General features: G+C 47.6%; 1 protein-coding gene and 1 long non-coding RNA gene across 3 annotated transcripts in view; both read right to left on the bottom strand.

Annotated features, from left to right (window-relative positions):
* Positions 1-4,250: 4,250 nt before the first annotated feature.
* Positions 4,251-9,147, bottom strand: LOC134428209 (uncharacterized). Its single transcript, XR_010030340.1, has 3 exons — positions 8,987-9,147; positions 7,697-7,875; positions 4,251-6,601 (listed from the first exon to the last, which is right to left on the bottom strand). It is a non-coding gene; the product is annotated as an uncharacterized LOC134428209 (long non-coding RNA).
* Positions 9,148-9,843: 696 nt separating this feature from the next.
* The window catches only part of COL5A1 (collagen type V alpha 1 chain), a 130,323-nt gene continuing 117,454 nt past the window's right edge, over positions 9,844-22,712 (bottom strand). Inside the window, exons 62-66 of one of the 2 annotated variants that reach the window (XM_063174962.1) lie at positions 22,225-22,483; positions 21,725-21,837; positions 19,428-19,496; positions 14,990-15,223; positions 9,844-12,568 (exon numbers count right to left, since the gene is read on the bottom strand). In XM_063174962.1, the coding sequence (XP_063031032.1) occupies positions 12,422-12,568; positions 14,990-15,223; positions 19,428-19,496; positions 21,725-21,837; positions 22,225-22,483 (822 nt within the window). In that variant the 3' untranslated portion in view covers positions 9,844-12,421. Of the gene's footprint in view, positions 12,569-14,989; positions 15,224-19,303; positions 19,373-19,427; positions 19,497-21,724; positions 21,838-22,224; positions 22,484-22,712 lie in introns of both variants that reach the window. The other variant, XM_063174963.1, reaches the window with a different exon arrangement.

Raw genomic sequence — 22,712 nt, 5'->3', positions numbered from 1 at the left:
TAAAATTGATTCCTTCGCTCCTTGAAGCCTTTTCTTTCACACAGGTGGCTCTTGCAGCTTTTCCTGCAGAAGCTCAGGCCAGGCAGACTCTGAGGGTGATTATGTTTCATTTCTCCTCTCTGCTCTCATTGCCACAGACTCAGAAATCTCTCCTCCTCGTAAAGGGCAAAGCTCAAGCTCCAGCCACGCCTTGGGATTGATGAATCCAGCATCATCCCTGCCCTGCTGGGGCTTGGAAAGCTCCCACATTTCATTTTTCCTGCTGTGATTTATGGCACAAGGCCCTGCTTGGGTTCCTTTTGGAGGATGGGCATGGGTTTTGCAAAAAGAAAACTGCCCTGACCCCAGCAGCAAATGGTGAGGCCCCACGCAGGGAGAAGGACATGGAAACTTCTCCAAAGGCTCTCAGAGCTGGTGATGATGAGGAAAACAACCCTGATCTTGCCTTGATTGCCTGTCAAGCAGGATGATTCCTCCTGGGTGAGCAGATATTTGCAAGGCTGCATGTCTGTGGTATTTAAACATATGGGCAACGCATCCATCAGCGTGACAAACAGAGCGTGATGGATTTAGAAAAGCAGCTACACCCCAAAGATGGGCAGGCTCGGGGAATTTTTAATCTTTTTCCCTGTTTTTGGAGAAGCTGGAGCCTCTGAGCATCATCGCCTCAGAGGAGAAACCTGCCCTGCAGCAGGAGCACGTGAGATGGGCTGGGAGCACGGGGACAGCAGGGCTTAAATTAACAAACAAATGAAATATAAAGAGGAAAAGATGTTTATCCCTCCCAACCTGAGCGATCCTGATTGATGAATACACCTGGGATGGGATTTCCTTCTGCTCCTGGAATTCTGGCTCTGGAAAACAAAGGGGAGCAGCCAGAGCTCCATCAGAGCAGGAAATGTGGGACTGGGGGTGCTTGGCTGCCTCTTCCTGCACCCCAACACCCCCAAAAGAGCCTGATCCTAATGAAACTCTGCATCCTAAAAGGGAATCCATGGATCTGAGCCTCACCCCAACATCCTGAGCCTGATCCTAATGGAACTCTGTATTTTAAAGGGAATCCATGGATCTGAGCCTCACCCCAACATCCCCAAAAGTGCCTGATCTTGATGAAACTCTGCATCCTAAAAGGGAATCCATGGATCTGAGCCTATCAAAAGTGCCTGATCTTAATGAAACTCTGCTTTTTAAAGGGGATCCATGGATCTGAGCCTCACCCCGTGCACAGAGGTTGCAGCTCCAGCTGGGAAGGAGCCAGGATTTGCTCCATGGATTGCAGTCCAAAAGCATCTTCCTCCAATCCCCCATAAATCACCTGCCCAGCCCCTGTAAATCTCCCCAGTCAAAGGCAGCAATACTTAATGATTTATTTCTACAGCCAGTTGAAAAATCTCCCCTCCAAGCATCTCTTTTAGGAGGAAATGGCTTTTTAACAAGATGGACACCTGGCAAAGTTTCTTGTTTAGAGAAGTTTTCTCAGCCAGAAAAGAGTAATTTCTGAAGATTTCTGGAGTTTTGAGTGATGATGGAAAAACTGAATATTTTTTTATAGGTTTTCTCCCTGGAGAAGAGGGACAAATGCGTTTTAACCTAAATTTCAGTGTTGGTAATGTTTAGTTAGGGATGTGTTACAGGGCATTCCCAGCATTACCTGACATAGAGAAATCCCTGCTCCAACAAGCCAGGCTTGAAATAATAAATTAATGATGGGAAAAGAGAGCAGGACTTGGAAGGGCCACAGGCTGAGACCCAGTCATGCCTTTGGTCCTTTTATCCACCTTAAACTCCTCATGCCCTAGATTGGATCACTCAAAATTCCTTCCAGGAGCTCCTGGCTCCCTTTCCCTGCCCCTGTTTCCACCCAAAGCTGCTGCAGTAAATGATCCCAGTCACTCCATAAGGAGATTCCCACTTCCCCTCACCCTTAATTTGATTTTTCAGCCCGGATTGCTGAACTCCTCTTTCCTCCAGCTCATTTCCACCATCTCAGCTACAACAAATGGGCACTTTATTATCTGCAATTGGCCCTGCCAGAGGACTGGGGTTGTTCTCGTGCTGGCTCTGAGCCCTGCTGGAGTTCCTTTTTCCTCTGAATGATATTTCCAAGCCCTTCCCTCGGCGAAGAAACAGAGAGAACATTTGTTATTGATAGAATTTCCATTTAAATTGAGGATGTTGCTCAGTGCAACACGTGTTCAACCAAACTCTCTTTTCCCCCCAGCGAAAAGCAGCGAATTACATGAGTGGGGGGAAAAAAAAGTGAAAGGGAGAAATCACAAAAAGCTGTGAAATCCAGCTGGAAATCCACCCTGTAATGAGACATCTCGATCTTAATCAGGCTGTGGGTAAAGCTTGGATTACACACCCAGCTTTGTGCTGCTCAGCAGCTGCTTCCCCTGGCAGCTCCTTTCTGTGCTTGCCAATCCGATTAACTCTGCAAAACGAGAGACAAAACAACGCAAAAATCTCGGGCTTTTACAAAATAAACAGGAATTCAGGCGTGTGGAGGGTGCTGGATGGGCCCCAGCAAAGCCTTTCCAAGTGGGGAATGGCTCCGTGGCACAGACATTTTCAGGTGGGTTCCCTGAGAGCCACAAAGGGCTGTTGGGGCTGGAAATTAAAGGGAAGGATCCCCAAAATGATTGGAAACCCATCCTGATGGAGCCCGGGTGTTCTCCCCACCCCTGGGCAGCAGGAAAGCTTTGGGGCAGGGAGAGGAGGAGGAATTGAGTCCCCTCCATGATCGAGCCACAAAGGGCTCTTGCTGCTGGAAATTAAAGGGAAGGATCCCCAAAATGATTGGAAACCCATCCTGATGGAGGCTGAGAGTTCTCCCCATCCCTGGGCAGCAGGAAAGCTCTGGGGCAGGGAGAGGAGGAGGAATTGGGTCCCCTCCATGATCTCACTCCAGCTCTGGAGCGATGCTGGGGTTGATTTGGGGGGTCCTGAACCCCTCACTCAGCTGGAGCCACCTGGGACCTGTCCCAGAGCTCCAAAGCAGTGACAAAACCAGCCCCAGCTCCTGGCACCTGCAGTGCCCCCTCAGTGCAGCCCCCAGGATGGGTTTGGGCTGTGGAATCACAGAAAAACCCTGGGAAACCATCACATCCATCCTTTAACCCAGCACTGCCAAGGCCACCACTCAACCCTGTCCCTACCTGTGTCTTCTAAACACTTCCACCCCTTCCCTGGGCATCTTTTCCAGCCCTACCAACCCTTCCAGTGGTTAAACCTTTCCTGATTTCCAGGCTGACCCACTCCTGGCACTTCTCAAGGGCATTTCCTCTCCTTGAGCTCACTTTGGCTCAGCAAGGCGAGGGCAGCAGGTGGAAATGGTGACCTGGAGATGTTCCTGCTCCTGGAAATGGTGACCTGGAGATGCTCCTGCTCCTGGAAATGGTGACCTGGAGATGTTCCTGCTCCTGGAAATGGTGACCTGGAGATGTTCCTGCTCCTGGAAATGGTGACCTGGAGATGTTCCTGCTCCTAGAAATGGTGACCTGGAGATGTTCCTGCTCCTGGAAATGGTGACCTGGAGATGTTCCTGCTCCTCCTGGAGAGCAGGGAGAGACTCTCCAGGTCATCTAGAGAGCAAAGAGACTCTCCAGGTCATGGAGAGAGCAGGGGGAGACTCTACAGGTCATGGAGAGAGGAATCAAGAGGTGCAAGGACCTGGTGGGATGGTTCATCTCCAGCTGCTTTCAGATATTTTTCATGTTTTTCATGTCCAAATGCTTTTCAGATGTTTTTCTATTTCTAATCAGACAAAAAAATATCCCTAAATATAAATGTTTTGCAGCCTTGCTGTCACATCTTTGCTCCAGGAGGCTGGGGCAGGATGCAGAGGGCACATCCATGCCAGCCCAAATCCCATCGAGGAGGAATATCCATGGAAAACAGGAAATCTCTAAAAAAACCAGGTTTCATCTTCATCTGCTCCAACAATGTCCCCACCTGGGGACAACAGAGGGACCGTGTGCCCCTCTGCTGCTTTCTAGGATTAAAGTGCTGAGCCATGGTTTGCTCCTCCCAGAAAGCCCAAGATCCATGGAAAAGGGTTTTTTTTCCTGTTTTTAGGATCACCCCTGAGCCTAAACCCCAGGTGAGAAGGGATGGGCTCCATATCGCACACTGGGGGAAGAAATTCTGAATTTATCACCCCTTGCAAGAGCTGGAGAAAGATAGAAATGGAAAGAGAGAAGGAAAAGGAATAAGAAAATAAAAAAAAAAGCAACAACAAACCCTCAGAATGATTGTGCCTGAGCTGCACAGGAACATTATTTATGGCCCAAAAAACCCCAGAAGCATCAGAATGTAAAGCAGAATCACATCATCGATAACGGCGGGCCCTGATCAGAGGGAAAAGACATCTGAGGAGGGCAGGCAGGGAAATGGCACATTGCAGCAGCTGCAGAGATTGCAAAGGGATTTTAATTCTGAGGATGCTGAAGAAAATTGCAGATGAGAATAAATAGTGCCTGGTCATAGATCAGCACAACTTGATTTTCTCCCCTTTAAGTGCCACGGTATCAATCTTGGGAAGGGAGGGAAGGGAAAAATCAAGGTGGCAAATGAATTATTCCTCAAACCTTCCTCCTCATCCAGGAGGAAAAACAAACCCTTGCACTCTTGCTGGGCAAACTGGAAGGAGCCTGAAATGCAGATCAGGAGGGGAAATGGGGGAGGTGGGAAAGAAGGTATTTATATACAATAAATATTTAATCCTGCTCAGTGTTTCCTCCTGGAGAAACTCATAGCAGGGATTAATTTGTACATTGCTCCCCGCTCCACTGGTGCCCTTCAGCAAGGTTAATCTTTGCCTGATGCAAGTTGGGAAATTAAATCCATGGTGGTGGACAAACTTCCTCTGGGGCTGGATTTAATTTCTTGCTTTTTCCCCCTCCCAAAAATGATGGATGTGTGTGGAAGCCACGAACGCTGCCTCGTGGAACAGATAATTCCTGAATGGATGCCCCCCTCCTTCCTCTCCCCCTCTCTCCCTGTTGTGTATCTTAATTAATATTTCGAGTCTGGCAAGTTTTTGATTTCTGTTTCAACAGGGTCTCGGATCAACCTGCTTGAAGGGAAAATCCGAAAGAGGGACAATTTGGGTTTTTTTTGTAGTGGCTGCTGCTCCCTCCTGAAATCCAGCATCGTGCTGGTGGCAGTGAGGAGCAATGGGGGAGATGGGGGCTGAAGGGAGGCACTTCCCAGCCCAGATTTCTGTTGTAGACATTTTTCATTAAAAATTCTTTCCTTAGGATTTTTCCTCCTGAGAAGCTGAGAGGCCTCAGGAACAAAATGCAAACAATGGTTATCTGCTGCTGTGGAATGCAACAGGTGCATCTGGGATTGGGCTCATGTGGTTGTTTCTGATTAATGGCCAATCACAGTCAGCTGGCTTGGGCTCTCTGTCCAAGACAGAAACCTTTGTCACAGAAACCTTATTCATTCCTTTTTATTCTATTCTTAGCTAGCCTTCTGAGGAGAACTTTTTCTTCTATTCTTTTAGTATAGTTTTAATGTAATATATATCATACAATAATAAATCAAGCCTTCTGAAATACTGAGTCAGATCCTTGTCTCTTCCTTCAACATAAGACCCCTGTGAATGCCATCACAGATTTCCATCTGGGAGCCCCCAGGAGAGCTTTGGGTGTGAATTTGTGCCTCAATCCTGAAGAGATTTTACTCATCACCACACCTGGGATGTGTGAGAGCACCTTTTCACCCCCAACAGCTCCTGGTGACATTTTAAAGTTAAAAAGTCACAGTCAGGGTATTCTTTTCCCTCTGGATCCCCAGGAAATGACATAACCATGGCAATGCCCTTCCGCCTTCAGGTTGTGGGATATTCCCAAATTATCAGCACTGCTGATGAATTATCATCTGAATGATCATCTATGTACTGCTGATGAATTATTCCTGATGCTCTCCTGACTTGGGACTCTCTTGGAGTGCCCAGGCAATCAGAGAATCCAGGAATGGGTTGGGTTGGAGGGAGCTCAGAGCTCATCCAGGGACAGGGCAGGGACACCTTGACTATCCCAACCTGCTCCAAACCCATCCAACCTGGCCTTGGACACTTCCAGGGATGGGGCAAAAAGATCCCTCAGGCTCTGCTCAAAAAATCTGCGCGCTGAGAAGCAGACTGAGGGGAAAAAACCAGAATAATCCAAGCGCGGCGCAGGGAATTTTCCGCAAAGAACAACATCCCACTGTCCAATTAACATATTAATAATTAGGCAGGATGAGAACACGCAGTCCCAGGGCTGCCAGGCTGGCTCTGGCTGTTGCAGGGGTGCCTCTGAGCGTGACAGGCAGTGCTTACAAGATGTAATTTCAGCGCTTCGCAGCTCCCCTCGTTGTGCTTCTCCGAAGGAACAAGCAACGTTTGCTCCCCTCTGAAGGAGGGAACAGCTGCTTTCCGCAGGGTTTTGTGTGCTGGGTTTCTTTGGGGTGTTTGCTTTTGCTCAGGATGTTTGAGAAGTGCTGTTAATAGGAGCGTGAATTGGGTTTTGTTTGCTGCTATAGGAAGCATCCTCGTTGTAACTCTGGAGAAAATCACTTTGCTGCCACGATGCCCCAGGACGGGGAAAATCTGCAGGCAGAGAAGTTATGAGGAATAAATGAGGTGGCGGTAGGTGCCATTAATAAAAACACAGCTCACTAAACTCCTCCTGCTCTCAGATCAAAAACAAAATGAGTTTTCAGTGCAAGACCCCAAATCCAGCATTTCCACAGAAGATCCCCTAATGGGAAAAGGGATTGGATTCCCCAGAGCTGGAAGTGCTGAGGGAAGGATGAATTAAGAAGGATGAATTATTTCCAAGGCTGGTTTTGGGTCACTGCACAATGGCAGAGGAGCAGCCCTGCCTAAACAGCCCCTGACAGATGTTGGGAACATCAGCCCAGCTTGGCCTCAAAGGAAAAGCACAAGAGAAGAAAATAAAAATGAAGGAAAATCCAGATTATGCAGGGATAATATAATTATTCGATAATTATGATAAATCCTTGCTTCCCACCTGCTCATGGCAGAGGGACACCGGGCTCATAGTGCCAAGAGACAGACACAGAACTGAGAAGTCCTGTTAAAAAATATATTAAAAAATAAAAAAAAAAGGGAATTGTCTGGCTGGAAAGCCAGGGCAGGTAATTTGCAGAGGCCCAGCTCCTGGGCAAGGTGTGAAGAGAGGGGACACATCTGACTTGCACTGCTTCAGCTTTTCTGGGCACTCTGTAGATTAATTTACAGGTGGTGCTGAACTGCCAGAAGCACCTCCAGCTCACTTGTTTTTCCTCACAGGAAGACATAACACAATTTTTTGTGGGTTTTTTTTTTTTTTCCTTTTCCCAGAGCTGTGGGTCAGATCAATTCTTCTTTTTGCTTGAGACATTAATAAAAACAAACCCAAGCCAAATCCAGCCTGGCTGGGAGAAGATGCAGGACAAAAAGCAGCTGAAGGACAAGAATAGCTCCAGCTCCTTTGAATGCCACGAGAGCCTCACTCTACCCAACAATTTGCATATTTTCTCCATGCTAATTCATGCACAATCCTCTCCCCTCCTCACTGCAGCCTCCCACTTGGTCCTGCTGTTTCTGTCTCTCCAGGAGAGCTCTGGTGGCACTCAGGCTGCTCCATCCTTTGTATGAAACACCCATTCACAGCTTCCCTTCTTGTTTGCCAAAACTCACCTAGACAGGGAGGGGATGCCCAGGATCTGCTCTCTAAATTTAACCAGTGCCAACGCTCCTTTTCTGGCCATTTTTATTTTTACCAGTCTGTTGTAAACACAGGGTTTGAGGAGATGGGGGAAGAACATCTCTTGGAGAGGCGACAGCAGCAGGAGCATCCCAACCAGAGCTGTGACATCCTGTGGAGAGCAGGAGCTGTGGTCCCAATGTGACCCTGAGGGGCACAGGGAGGGGGACAGGGCAGGGTTGTGATCCTGTCCCCTTTCCCAGCTCCCAGCAGGAACTGGGATGTGCTGGTTTGTGCTGGTGCAGCCTTGGGTCCAAGCCAGCTGTGTTTGGTTAGGGCCTCTGGTCTCTGTTCTCCATCCCACTCCTACAAATCACGTGGGATGGGCTTCTTTAGGGACAGCCAGTGCTCCACCTGTTAGATCACAAAATTCTTCAGGCTGTAAAAGACTTTGAGATGATGGAGTGCAACTGAAGCAAGGCAAGGGAATCCAAGTTAATAAGCAGGGAGTGACTGGTCACAGAGCAGCACTGGGCTGGGCCTCTTCCTCCAGAGCAGGGCTGAAAACCAGAGCAAAAACCAGTTCCCATGTCCCAGGCAGACAGCAAATCCCACCCCAGCCCCTGTTTCACACCTGGCAGCAGTGTGGGAAGCACATGGACACATCTTCCTGCAGAACCAACAGCGAGGGGAAAACTCTGCAGGTTTTACCGGCTCTCCTCACACAGCAGGGCACAAATCCCAGCCCAAGGGCACAAATCCCAGCCCAGGGCACAAATCCCAGCCCAGGGCACTTAGAATAAAACCCCATGTGAAAAATGTGTATTTTGTGATTGGCTTTTCGCACATATTACAATGAATATTATATGTGTTGTGTTAGAAAGTGATGCTGTATTAATTCCCTTAAGCAGAGTGTTAAACACAGTTTTAGTTATAAAAAATGTTAAAATAGAAGCTGCGCTGCGTAGGCTACTTTTTCTAAAGAAAGGACTTGCACTGAGATAGCAGCCACAGGACACCTGAATCTTTCAGAGAAAAAGAATTTATTGCTCCATTATGAGAAGAAATGAACTTCTTCCTGCCTCGAAGGCACTGCCCATGGAACTGGGGCTGATCTTCAATTTCCCTTTCAACCCACCCCAATCTGTGACTTTGGCTCTTTCTCTGAACACCTTTGAAGATCATCACAGACCTTCTGCATCCAGTGAGTGAAGGGCAGAAGCTTTTGGGACACCGAGCTTTGCTTGGCCACCACAGAGCTGGGCTGGTGGCCCCTGACCCACCTGCAGAGCTCCAGATGTCACCTCCTGAAGGTCCAACATCCCTTGGAGCAGCAGCAGCAAGCAAGGCTTGTTTGGAGAGGCTCCTGAGGCCCAGAGTGACTCAGATCCAGTGGCAGCTACTGGTGGAGTTTCCCACAGTGAATTCCAGAGGATCCTGGAGTGAAACCTGCAGGAGAAGAAGAGGAGAGGATGAGCAAAGTGTTCCCTGTGGTGTTTCCTTCCACACAGCAGAGCCGTGGGGCCAAGAACGGGAAACTGGGGGTTGAGGAACTCACCAAGAAGCTGGAATTTTTTTTTCCTAAATTTGTCTTGGGATGAGAACATCAATAAGAGAAAAACTCCTCTGGTGAAGTTTCTGCTGCTGTGAAGAAGGTGAAGAGCTGGTGGCCACACAATCTTCTCCTCCACATCCAACCAAAACCAGGTTGGATTTTTGCACTGGAACTTCTCACTGAGAAGAAAGAAAAAACAACAAAGAAAATATTCCAGGCCTGGAATTCCTCCCCACGATGGGTTTGAGTCATATTTTACAGTATTTCTTTACCTTTAAGCACTTGCACTGCAGCTCTGCTGAACTTTCCAGGCTCCACAGGGCAGGGGGGTCCTGGGGAAATCCCGCTGCAATCAACTCCAAGAAGAGATTCAACATCACGGGGGTTTAGGTGGAAACAGTAAACTTGATTTATTGAAAAAAAAAATCTATTACATTTATTCCTTTATTACACAGGTTTAAAATATTTAAAAATAGCTCTTATGGGCATTACACTTAAATTTTATGACATGTTTATTGGACTTTGAAGAAATGTACAATACGGCATTTGACACTATATTTTAAAAAGGGCCTTATGTACTAAAAGTTTGGGGTTTTTTTTCCATAGGTTTTATTTTTCTTATCAACATTTGTTCAAGTCAATATATATTAAGGGGAAGAGGGAAATAAAATTACACAAAAAGAAGGTCTGCAAATACAAGTAGTAATTTTATTGCAATATACCGTAGCTAAGTGGTCTGGGGGGGATTGGAACAGTTGGGAGCTCAGTACAATTACAACACTGTGGAATTCAACAGAGGAAATTTTTATTCTTTTTTCTTTTTTTTTCTTCTTCTTCTTCAAGCAGAGAAATCAAAAGGAAAAAAAAAAAAAAAGCTCCCTTGATGAGAAAATTGAGAAAATTGAGAACAGAATCCCATGACTTGGGCAGACACACACACAGGTGTGGACAAATATCAAAATATCAGAAATATCAGGATATGGCTTTGCTGGGATGTGCAACCTTTCCTGCCCTTCCCGCTGTTGCCAAGGTGACTGAGAAGCTGAATTCCTTATTTATTATCCTAAATTCCTTTTCACTGCTCTGCTGCCCGGAGTCTGCAGTTTTTAGGGTAGCACCTTTTGGGTTTTTTTTTTTTTTTTAATTCCCTAAAGTGGGAGAGAGAGCACAGGAGAAGAAGGGAGAGGGATGGACACAGCTCCTCCAGGCCCCAAAAGCACCCCTGGCATCGCCGCTCCCTCCCTCGGATGCTGCTGCTCTCAAATTGGGCAGGAGGGGGGAAAAGACATCATATAAAGGCTTTTTTCACAGTAAATGTGATGTCTTTTCCTTGCTGGTGAAAAATCCCCCTTGAGCAGAACGCTCCGGGCCGAAGGATAATAATAATAATAACAATAATAATTTATAAAAACCCCACCTTGCAACGGCTATTTTCCAGCTGAGAGACCTGAAGAAGGAAAATGGGCAAGGAAGGGAAAATAAATGGGAAAAGAAGAGGGTGTCAGCACGTTGGGAGCCGTGGAAGGAATAAGAAAGAGTGGGAAGAGCAGGAAAATTGCAAATTCCCCGGATTGCTGGGCGGGCAGCACCCCCACGGCTTCAGGACACCCAACATCTACATAAATTAGCACCACAAACGTTCAGCCACTGAGGACAATCTGCTCTGCTTCCAACCAGGAAAAGACGTGGATATCCTTGGGAAAACCAAAAAATAATAATAATAAAAAAAATTGTAAGGACATTTAATGTTTTTTTTTTTTTTTTTTACATGGGCGCATCTAAGGAAGGAGAGGAGCAGGATTTGGACAGAAGAGATAAGAAGGTGCCATGCATTTATCAGCAGCCAAAATCTGCCTGAAAGTGCCTAAAAAGCCAAGTGGGAGATTGGCCAGTGGCAGGGTATCCCCAGTGTTGTGTTAAAGTTATCAGATAGCACCACAGAGATATGTAAAAATAACTATAAAAAGCACCTTTTTTTCCTTTTTTTTTTTTTTTTTTTAGTTTTTTATTTTTTTATTTTATTCTTGATATTCAGAGAGGACAAATGGATTTCCCCTGCCACTGGGATCTGCCACTGGGAACGGATTCAGGTTTAATTCTTATCATTTTAAAGGAATGCTGAAAGAAAAAAAGAAGAATTAATTTAAAAAATGGGTGGTTAAGCAAGTGAATGAGAAGGCAGAGACTCAATGCAGATCCTGCTTTTAGATTAGGGGATTTGTAGGGAATTTTGTTAAAAAAGTGGCTTTAATTTCCTCATTTGGAAAGGAATCATTCCAAAAGGCATCTGTGGCTCAGGGGGTTGGTTTGCACCTGATCCTGGGGGAAATTCCAAGGCTCCAGACCCCAGTTTGGGGCTGGGCAGAGGCACAAGTGGGGACAGGAGCTGCTGTCTTCATTCCCAGCTGGAAGCTTGGCTGGGATGGGGTGGCTTCAATACAGACAAGGTCACTTGCATGGTTTGAAGGCGGAAACATTCCAACATTTCAAATAAAATACGACACAAATATTTACTCACAAACATACAAAAATAGAAGCACCTTTAAGACAAGGCAAAGAGATGCCCAGTGTGACCTTGAGTCAGCACTTTGGAAAACGCGGAGTGAGGCAAACTCAGCGGAGGAAACATGGAAAATTCTGGAATTGGCCATGCTGGAGCTGATCCAAACCTCGTGGAAGGCAACAAAACTCATCAGAGGAGCTTCAGATCCAGGACTGCCAGGACTTCAACATCGAGGAATTTCAAGTTTTTCCATTTTTTTTTTTTTCCTTAGTAACAAACAGACGCTTCCTGGTGAGAAGAGGAAGAGGAGGAAGAGGAGGAGGAGTTTGCTGGAGGTGGGCTCAGCTCGGTGGCAGCAGCAGGGACAGGGCCAGGTCTCCGTGTGTGGCTGTTGGTCATGAGATTCCATATCCATCCTGGGCATGGCTGAGGGGGGCACAGAGGGGCTGGGGCAGAACCAGGGACACAACAAAATAGGTGGGGAGGAGGAGGGGGAAAAAAAAAAATAACCCATCGCTGTCCAGTTTCAGACCGTGCACGTGAGGAGGAATTCTTTTTTTTCTCCGTTTTTTTTCCTTTTTTCTCTTTTTTTGTTTTTAATTAAATGGCGCAATGAGGTTACGAGGTTGCTCATTTGGAGACTAGGTTCAGGTGGCTCTTTTAGCCCAGGAAGCAAGCTGGTCCCACCTCGAATCCAAATTTCTGTGCCGCTTCTCCGAAGTCATTGAACATGATGTCGACTATGGGCACCTGCTCCACTTTGGGCGTGTTGATCTCCAGGATGGTTTTCTGGTAGCCCTTCCTTGCCTGGAATGAGGGAAAGAGGAGCTCTGAGGATGCCTCCAAGCCAACATCAGCACAACTGAATAATCACCACTCTGCTGGGAATGTGGGGGTGATTTTTGCTGGGAATTTTTGGACTCAAATCAGAGTCACCACCACCCAAATAAATTTATTTGCATGTTTAATACACTGAAAAACCCTTGGGAGATGCCCAGAGCTTGGAGCAGAAGCAGATCACGACATTCTAACTCTGGTCCAGTACATTTCTAAGCTACAATGGGAGCCTGGAAAAGTTTGGGCTGTGGAAAGATTGCTTTCCCTCCCCCAGGACACACCTGGCTTGTTGGGCAAATGGTAGCAATTTAATATGAATATATTAGTGAAAAGATCACATTTAAAGTTTGATAGAATTCACAAGGTGTTGCTGTCTTTTTATCATGCCTGGTGGCCACGGAGTTGTTTCCAAAATATAAATAATTATTAGAGGAGCAGAAGTACCCCCTGAGGGCATACAAAGCTGCACAAACGAGAGAATTTATGGAGCAGCTTTGGGTTCTACCTTTCCCTGTGATTTGTGTGGCTCGGGAGAACAGGCTGGAACACAGCTACGAGCAAGGGCTGGAAGTTCAGGAAAAACATATTCAAATTATGGGAAGAACATCAGCCCTGGCCTCAGCAGCCGCCCCACCACAGCAGGACCTCTGTGGCAACCCTGTGTGGGGCAGCCCAACCTCATCTCCACAGGGTAGGGCTCAATCCTGGAATAATTCAGGATGGAAAAGACCTTTAGGATCAAGTCCAACCATTAACACAGCACAGCTGAGCCCAGCAATTGGATGGGTTGCAGCACTCACTCCCTAAAAAGACATAAAAGCACCTCTAAACTCCTGGTGGAGTTCTCTAAATTCCTAACAGCCTTTTATGGGTCTAAGAGTCAGACTAAAATCATCTTTAATGTCAAGAATCAATTGTAAACCCCAAACTCCTTTTAAGTAAACAGATATATCTCAAATATCCTGCCTGTGCTTTGGGCAGCACGATCTGCCAGGGTAAAAGATTCATCCAATTTATCTGCCCAATAGGTGGAGGTTTTCAGGAGGCTCACCCCCTTTAAAATGTGCAATATGTGCTCCTCCAGCAAGCCTGAGATTCAGGAAGAGAAGGGAGGAGAAGGCCCTTTTTTCCCAAGGATGTTATGTCAGCAGGAGACACGAAAAACTTGAGGACAAACTTCTCCTGAGTGTTTCCAGAAGGGGGCTGGATGCCCTTTCCCTCTCCAGGAATGTGTTAAAAGTTCTAATCTGATTTTCCTCATTGCTCCATCAGTAAAAAAATCTGTTTGTGCCAGAACAGAAGCGTTTCAATCTCAAATTACACGAGGAGCTTTTTCTGTCAAACATCTCAATCTTTCTGTCCCGTGGGCTCCAAGTGCTGCAGTTCCAGAGGGTGGGAATTATTCATGTTTTTACACCAGCAAGCTGGGGCTCAAAATAAATGCATGCAACACCTGCTTTGCCAAATTTTTATCTCCTGAGGGCATAATTTTCAGAGTTTAAACCCAAATCAAGCATCCAAGAAGAGTTAGAATTAAAGGGAGGACGTGAGACACCTTGGGAAATTGTGGCTGTGCTTGTGCATCCCATGAGCAGCACAGCCAGAGCCCTCCTGGCGCTGCAAAAACAAAAATTCCAACCAAACCCTTCCTGCTTTGCCTCCCAGAATTCCTGAAAGCAGTTACAAAGATCTTTGTCAAACCCTGCAAATTCCCAACTCCAACTTTTAGAATTTCTGAAAGATCCTTATCAAACCCTGCAAATTTCCAACCCAAATTTTCAGAATTTCTGAAAGCAGTTATAAAGATCTTTATCAAACCCTGCAAATTCCCAACCCCAATTTTCAGAATTCCTGAAAGAGAAGATCCTTATCAAACCCTGCAAATTCCCAACCCCAATTTTCAGAATTCCTGAAAGAGAAGATCCTTATCAATCCCTGCAAATTCCCAACTCCAATTTTCAGAATTCCTGAAAGCAGTTACAAAGATCTTTATCAAACCCAGCCCATTTCCAACCCAACCTGGCGCCATCGCTTGCCTCTTCCATGTGAGGAACTGGGTGATAGCAAAACACCAGGGAGGCTTTTAAAAAAGCAAGCAGCACTTTCAGGCAGATAAATTGGATTAATCAGATTGATTTGACTCCTGGAGGTGCTGCAGCTTCCCTTGACTTCCAGCAGGATCATGGATTCCCATGGAATAATTTATTTCCAACTTAGGGAAGAGCACGTTGGCGTCTCCCGTGCCAAGGACAACCCTGAAGCACTGAGAATTTGGGGGTGATCTGCTCAGGGGAAGGCAGTGCTGGCCAAGCAGGGGAGGGCACAGAGGTGTCCCCAAGGTGTCCCCAGGGCATCCCCAAGGTGTCCCCAGGGCCAGGAGCCCCCACGTACCGCGCAGCCGTCGAGGGCAGGTCGGATGTAGGGGTTGTTGTCGTAGGACATCTCCTCGTCGTTGGAGCCCAGGAAGCGGATGGCCTTGTCGTAGCTGTTGGTGGTGGCATCGTGCCAGGCCACTGACTGGTAGCAGTTGTAGGTGATGTTCTGGCGGGCCGAGGCGCTCAGCAGACGCAGGAAGGTCATCTGCACCACCCCGATGGGGTTCCCGTCAGAGTCCACGTAGGAGAGCTGGGAGAGGGGACAAGGGACAACACTGGGCAGTGAGGGACAGGGAGACACAGCTGGGGGCTCTGAGGGACACCAGGGTCACCAACACAGACTGCTCCTGAGGGACACCAGTGTCACCATAAACACTGCTCCTGAAGGACACCAGTGTCACCATGATATGCTCCTGAGGGACACCAGGGTCACCAACACAGACTGCTCCTGGGGGACAGCAGTATCACCATGGATGCTGCTATTGAGGGACACCAGTGTCACATAAACACTGCTCCTGAGGGACATCAGGGTCGCCATGACATACTCCTGAGGGACATCGGTGTCACCAACACAGACACTGCTCCTAAGGGACACCAAGGTCATCGTGACATAGTTCTGAGGGACACCAGTGTCACCACAGACAATGCTCCTGAAGGACACCAGTGCCACCAACACAGACACTGCTCCTGAGGGACACCAGTGTCACCATGGATGCTGCTCCTGAGGGACACCAGTGTCACCACAGAGTTCCTGCTCTGCTCACTCAAGAACTTTTTGTTCCCCTGCTGGATGGGGTGAGGGTGTGAGCAAACAATGAAATCTTAGGAGGGCAGGCAAAAATAGACAAGGGGATTTCAGCCCTGGCTGCAAGAGGGTGAGGATTTGGGGATATGTCTCAAGTTTAAGCCAATATTGAGTGTATTTCTCCAGTTTTTGAAGAGGAGAGAAGGTGAATTTCTGTGAGGGTTCAGGGCTTTATTTTCCTGTCCTGTCTGACACAAATTTCTGACTGCTGGGGGTGTTTTGTTCTGCACACTCTGGGATATTTTCCATTCGTTTTTCCTGGAGTTTGAGCAATCCTGGCAGTGCTGGTGATGACTGGGGGCTGCCCTGGTTGGAAAAGCTCAGCTCAGGTAAAGGGAAAATGGATTTGCTGCCCTGCTGTGAACACAGACTGTGAATCCCAGTCTTGCACACTGGGATTTGCTCCATTCTGCCCACCAGGCTCCTTTTTCTCCCATGGAGGAGAATTTATTCCTACAAAATAAAATTATTGAAACCCAATCCCAGCACTTGGGGGATTCAGGACTTTGTGGGACTTTCACAGCCCACAAAATGAATTTTTGCAGGTATGAAGTGACTGTGCTTGAGGTGGCATCTCCAAATGCCCTGGATGGACTGAGGGTTTCTTTAGAAACAACCAGGAACAAAACCCAGGCACCCAACGTGGATCTCCTCCAGGTGCCACCAACCCTCGAGCTGTGGTGCAGGCTGCAAACAGTAGAAGAGATTGATTGATAACCACATGAAAACACTGAATGAAAAGAGATAATCCAAATAAACAAAGATACCAACCGGTTTGTCAGGATGCTGCTGCACTGTCCTCCTGAGAGTTAAATGTGACTGACCAGGAGAGAGCCACGCATGCCAGGAGGAGCTACCAGAAAGCCACCAGCACGTGGAAGGAAGGGGACAAAAATGCCAAGGATTTGTCACACGCCCAGTGTGGCACTACTGAACTGCAGGACCTTTTTTTATTCAGTTTTATTTCAAACCAGCGCTTGTTTTGCAGCCTGGCTGCCTTTTAAGAGGTCTTTTGTTGTTCAGGCCGTGCAGATTTGGTGAAGCCCTGTCCCAGTTTTCCAGCTGGAGCCACTGGGAGCTGGTTTTGTGCACAATGTTTGCTCAGTTTGGGAAAATTCAACATTTTCCTCTTTTCTCTGTGCTGGGAGGTGTCATGTGGCTGAGAGGATGATGATGGGATGGGATGGGATGGGATGGGATGGGATGGGATGGGATGGGATGGGATGGGATGGGATGGGATGGGATGGGATGGGATGGGATGGGATGGGTGCAGACCTCGTTAGAGCTGCTGGGAGTTGTGTTTAACACACACAGAAAACATCTGCAGGCCTCTCATCCCTCTAAACACAGCTTGGCTGCATCCTGAGGAAAAGTAAGGAATTGGCTCCAAGGGCTCTGTAGAATTGATTAATGATGGTGTAGGAGCATCAAACCCAGCTGGTTTGGTTGTATTTCATATTTACTGCACCCCTCTCACTCCAGGTGTCTCCAGAAGAAAGGCAGCATCTGCCCAGCTGTGCAACCCCAGAATTTATAAGGAGATCCTGACAGCACTGGAAATCTTCCCCTCAGCTTTGGGGTTCCCCAAGGGTTCAGCCCCTCAAGACACCAGAACGTTCTTCATGGACTAACAGGAGCAGAGTTACACCCAGGGGTGTAACTCGAACTCCCTTTGATTCTGCCATTCCACACACAAATTTCAGCTGAGGCAACTGTCTCCTCAATTTAGCAATCTCATGGTTCCAGGCAAAACTGAGGCAAAATCAGAGCTAATCTTAAAATAAATAAATAAAGATATAAAGAAATAAACCTTTTATGGCCTGTGTGTTTGACTGTTTTGTGGGTCTTCCACATACTGGTGGCTTTTTTTATTTTTCCAAATAGAAAAAGCAGGACAGGTGAAAAAAAAAAAAAAAAAAAAAAGAAAAAAAAAAAAGGCAGGAAAATGACAACACAAAAGGATGGAACAAAGAGCTCCAATAGCACCAGAAATGTTTTTATCTGGAAAAGAATAAGCCCTAAGCTCTAGGCTGGCAAGTGAGCCTCTAAGAGAGCTGGGAGAAGGAGAAGCAGGGGAGATGGAGAAGTGGAGGCACGTGGAACATTAACTGATGAAGTGCTCTGTAATTAAGCTATGAGTAGCTGCCCTCCAAGGAGCCAGCAGGCTGAAGCCTCGGCTCTGCAGCCTGACTTGGTGATGCAGAGAAGCCCCAGAAGCCGTGTCCTCCTCGAGGGCAGGAACAGAGCAAAATGTGTTTTAGTGGCGATGGAATGCGGCAAACGTGGGAAACAACCAGGGCTTGGGTTGTTTGCCCTTTAAGGTGGAAGTTGGGTCAGGAACCCCTGCCCTGGGGAGGGGACAACTCAGTGGGACACAGCAGAGCATCTCCTGGCCCTGGCTGTGTCCATGGAATATTTGCCTGTTCTCACATTCTCCTGGTCTGACTGAGCTCACGTGCATCCCACTGATTCTACAGGAACTGATGGGCCAGGGGACATTTCTGGGGCTGGAGACACAAATCTGACATCCCAGCACTGGGACTCAGTGCATGTCCTGTTACCAGATAAAAAAACAGAGCTTTTCCTGGTTTATGCCTTGTTTGACCTCAAAACAGCTCTTCCCCCATGAAAAAAAAAAAAAATTCCTTAATTGTGACTCAGTTAAATTCCTTCCCACTAGGCTTGGCTGGAAATCTTCCTTTAAATAAATGACTTTGGTTCTCCCAAGCTCTGGGGTCAGCATGGGAGTTCCTAGAGTGGTTCATCTCCATATGGGGACAAAATTCACCCTATGGGGCAAACCTGTCCTGGAGAGGCCAGAGATGTGCAGCTTCACCCCCTGACAGCTCAGGGCAGCATTTCAGGGATCTCTCAGCTCTGGGGGTAAGGCTGCACTGCTGGGGGACAGCAACAAGGGGACACCCAAAATGGGGACTGGGGAGGAGACAGCAACAGCTCTCCCTGTGGGATGGAGCATCCCCTGTGGGATGCAGTGTTCCCTGTGGAATGCAGCTCTCACTGTGGGATGGAGCATTTCCTCAGGGATGGAGTGTTCCCTGTGGGATGGAGAGTTCCCTGTGGGATGCAGAACTCCCTGAGGGACGAAGAACTCCGTGTGGGATGCAGAACTCCCTGTGGGATGGAGCTCTCATTGTGGGATGCAGTGTTCCCTGTGGGATGCAGAACTCCCTGTGGGATGCAGAACTCCCTGTGGGATGCAGGGTTCCCTGAGGGATGAAGAACTCCTGCAGAGCTCTGTGCAGACAGAGCTGCCCCAGGGTCCCCAGGATATCCCCAAGACACCCCCGTGTCCCCTTCTAACCCTGGGCAAAGCTCAGCTCCCCAGTCCCCAGTCAGGCAGACTGGAACACAGCCCCCCAGAGGCTTTGGGCTCTCTCTCAGAATTCCACCTTAAACACCTCCATGTGCCTGGCAGGGGGGTTAGTCCAGCATGCAGGGGGCAGCAGCATGGCCATACCAAAGCAGGTGCCGAGCTCTGATTCAGGGCCAGGGTTAGCCACTTACCAAGGACCCCCGCTTGTATTGACTATACCATGTGGAAGGCTGCTCTTTGGGCCAACGAGCCATTTTACTCTGTAAAATATGACAGGGGGTTAAAGGAAACAGCAAGCACCAGGATGCTTCTTACCAGTTTACCGCGCTTGAATTCACTGAACCACGAGCCTGGGGTTTCCTTGGGCCAGGAAGTAATTCTAGCCTAGTTTGTGGACAGCAAGGAGGGAAGAGAGAAAGAAAAAAAAATATAATCAAAATTAAAAAGTTTACTTTCATTCCAGAGTCTGCATGTCTTATTGAAATTGTCCAACTTGCTTTAAAATGTTTTTTTTTTTTTTTTTTTTTTTTTTAATTTTATACATCAGTAATGAGAGCAGAAGGTGGCTCTGAAGCAGAGAGATGGAGTGGTGCTGCTCTGGCACCAGCCTCCCTTGCTAAGGGCTGTCTCTGCCTCCTGGGAACTTGGGATGCAAATCCAGCAGTGGCAGGAAAATTAAAGGGAACGACAGAGAGGGAAAAAGGAAGCATGGATGGGAAAAGGTGCATTGATCTTCGTGTGGAGGCCAGCGCTGGTGCTGGAGAAGCCTGGTGCCTCTCTAATGCCAAATCCAGGTGCTGTGGGGCTGGGAAAGGCAAAGGATGTGGTGAAGGAGAAGCCTCTGCCTGCCTGAGGTGCTGGACACACAGGATGGAGCTCCAGGTACCCACAGGGGTGACCTGGACAGGGAATCAGCCACCAGAGCATCCTTAAGGCAGCCCCAGCTCAGCAGCAGAGCCAGAGCACAAGGAAGGAGCGTGGCTGCTCCCTCATTTGTGCTGGAAACCTCTCCTAAAGCAGCAGCCCAGCTGCAGTGACTGGAGACTGCCCTGCCCTTGGCAGGATGGCACCTGCAGAGCAAATCCCAGAGTTTGTGCTGGGAGAGGATGGGCTGAGAGGAGCTGTCACAGACATCTTTCTATGAAAATCCTTTCCTTAGGATTTTTCCTCCTGAGAAGCTGAGAGGCCTCAGGAACAAAATGCAAACAATGGTTATTGGCTGCTGTGGAATGCAACAGGTGCATCTGGGATTGGTCTCATGTGGTTGTTTCTAATTAATGGCCAATCAGCTGGCTGAGACAGAGAGTCTGGGACAGCTGCCTTTGTTATTCATTCTTTTCTATTCTTAGCTTAGCCAGCCTTCTGAGCTGAAATCCTTTCTTCTGTTCTTTTAGTATAGTTTTAATGTAATATATATAATAAAATAATAAATCAGCCTTCTGAACATGGAGTCAGATCCTCATCTCTTCCCTCATCCTTGGATCCCTGTGAACACTCTCACAAGGAGCCTCAGCTGAAACTCTGCTGTGCCTCACCACAAACCCACCCAGGGCTGAGGTGGTGCCTGTTTGCATCCCTCTGGGTGGGAGAAGTTTTTTTCTTATGGATCCCAGCATGAAATTTGTATTTGAGGAGTGCTGCAGCCCCACAGAGCCCCTCACTGAACCAGCACAGCAGGAGCTCAGGCTCCCTGCAAGATCATGGCCAGACTCTGCTTTTTGAGCTGTCAAATTTTGAGGAAAAACACAGCTCAGTGATGCAAAGCAAGAGGAAATCCATCTCCTCTTTAAACAGCCCCAAGAAAAACTCAGGCAGGATTTATGTGGCGTGTGCTTTGTGCTGTGCTGACACACATTTCTGGTGGATGAAACGCAGCAGGAGAACAGCTCAGCTTTGTCACAGCTGGAGCACAACTGTGACACTGGCACAGCTCCCCCCAGGCTGAATTGCTGTGTTTCTGCTTGGCCAGTGCCACAGCTGGTCCCCAGGCAGCAGGAAGAGCAGCTCTGCAAAACAGAGTGCAGGGACACAGGACAAAAATGATGGGTATGGCTGAGCTAAGAGCATCATTACACAAATCACTTCATCAACCTCGTGCAGCGGTGCCAGGCAGAGCTCCGAGCCTGCCTGCAATCATTTAGGATCATTTACCCACAAGGAACAGCAGGAAAAATGACAGGAGGGAAACATTTATCTGCCCTGCCTGGAAACACAGGGAGGGGAGGGGAATCAGTGGTGCTTGGGCATGCAGGGCTGTGGGAGGGAATGAGTTAAACAGAGCTCCCAATTCCTGCACCAACACACACCCCTGCCTTGGACAGCAAAGTCCAAAAAATTAAGGTTTTACCATTTATTATGGTATAATAAATTATACCATTTATTATTATTGCCTGGGAAACCATCAGAGGTTTGGCCCAAACCACAGTTTAAATCTGATTTTCTCTTTGTCAACACATTCCATGTTATTGTAGAAGGTAATGTTGTGTGACAAAAGAACATTCTGGATCTTTGATCCTTCCTTGCTGCTGCTCAATTGTCTGCCTATGAATGGTGATATCAGGAAATAATCTATCATAAGGATAGAGGGGAAAGCAAAGGTGGTGAGGACTTACTCCTTCAGATTTCTTATCAGGGAAGATGCAGGTCTCTCCACCAGCTGTGAAATTACAGTAAACTTTGAAAGAGTCCCTGGAACACCCTTGGTTGGGATCAACCCAGTATTCACCTGCATGAGGGGAGAGAAGGGAAGGAAGGATCAGCTCCGAGGGCACCTCAGCAACCTCCTCACCTGGGGTGTTTCCCCTCTCATGGGTCATTATTTATGTGTAGTTATAAATAATAATTCTCATGGGTTATTATTTATAAGTAGTTTTTGAAAGCTGGTCATGCTCTGGTGCCAGCTGAAGATTTTCCATCCCATATCCCCATTTTTAGAGCAGAACATTTCAGCTGGAAGGGCTGTCCAGTGACATCCAGTCCAGCTCTACATAATCCTTTTCCACCAGCCACATCCCCCATGGACTCCCCAAATTCCTGCTCTCCCACCCCTCACTTGTGTGTGAAGCTGCAAAACCCCCAGAATTCCCTCCACTCCCCCTTTCCTGGGACACACCATCAGGGAAATCAGGGTGGCAGAGCTGCAGGTCCTTGCAGGTGCGTGCTGGGTTGTGCTGAGTGCCCAGGGGATGCTTCATCTGCTCGATTTCCAGTTTCAAGGAGTTCAGGGAGCCAAAAATCTCCTCCATGCCATCAGCATAGTCCATGTAGTTGTCAGCATTGCCATCATCCAGCAGCTGGCTGGCATCAATGTTCCTCCTGGTCCTCTTGGCAGCCTGGATGGGCAGGGGCTGGATGACTTCTCCAGGAGGACCCTGATTTTTGGGGGAAAAAAAAAAAAAATACAATTTCTCATTCCATTGGGAAAAGGACATGAGAGATGGACAAAGCAGCAACATCCCAAAATACACATTGGATGTGGAAAACAGCCATGGATGGTGCTGAGAAAACTTCTGGCTTCAACATTTTCCACCTTCCATTGTTCTCTTCCCATCAATAATTCCTCCCTTCCCATCCTTTCTCCCTCCAAGAGTTTCCAACCCA

Source organism: Melospiza melodia, chromosome 22 (genome assembly GCF_035770615.1).
Source record: "Melospiza melodia melodia isolate bMelMel2 chromosome 22, bMelMel2.pri, whole genome shotgun sequence".
Classification (NCBI taxonomy): Eukaryota; Metazoa; Chordata; class Aves; order Passeriformes; family Passerellidae; genus Melospiza; species Melospiza melodia.
This window is presented reverse-complemented; position numbering and strand designations above follow the sequence as displayed.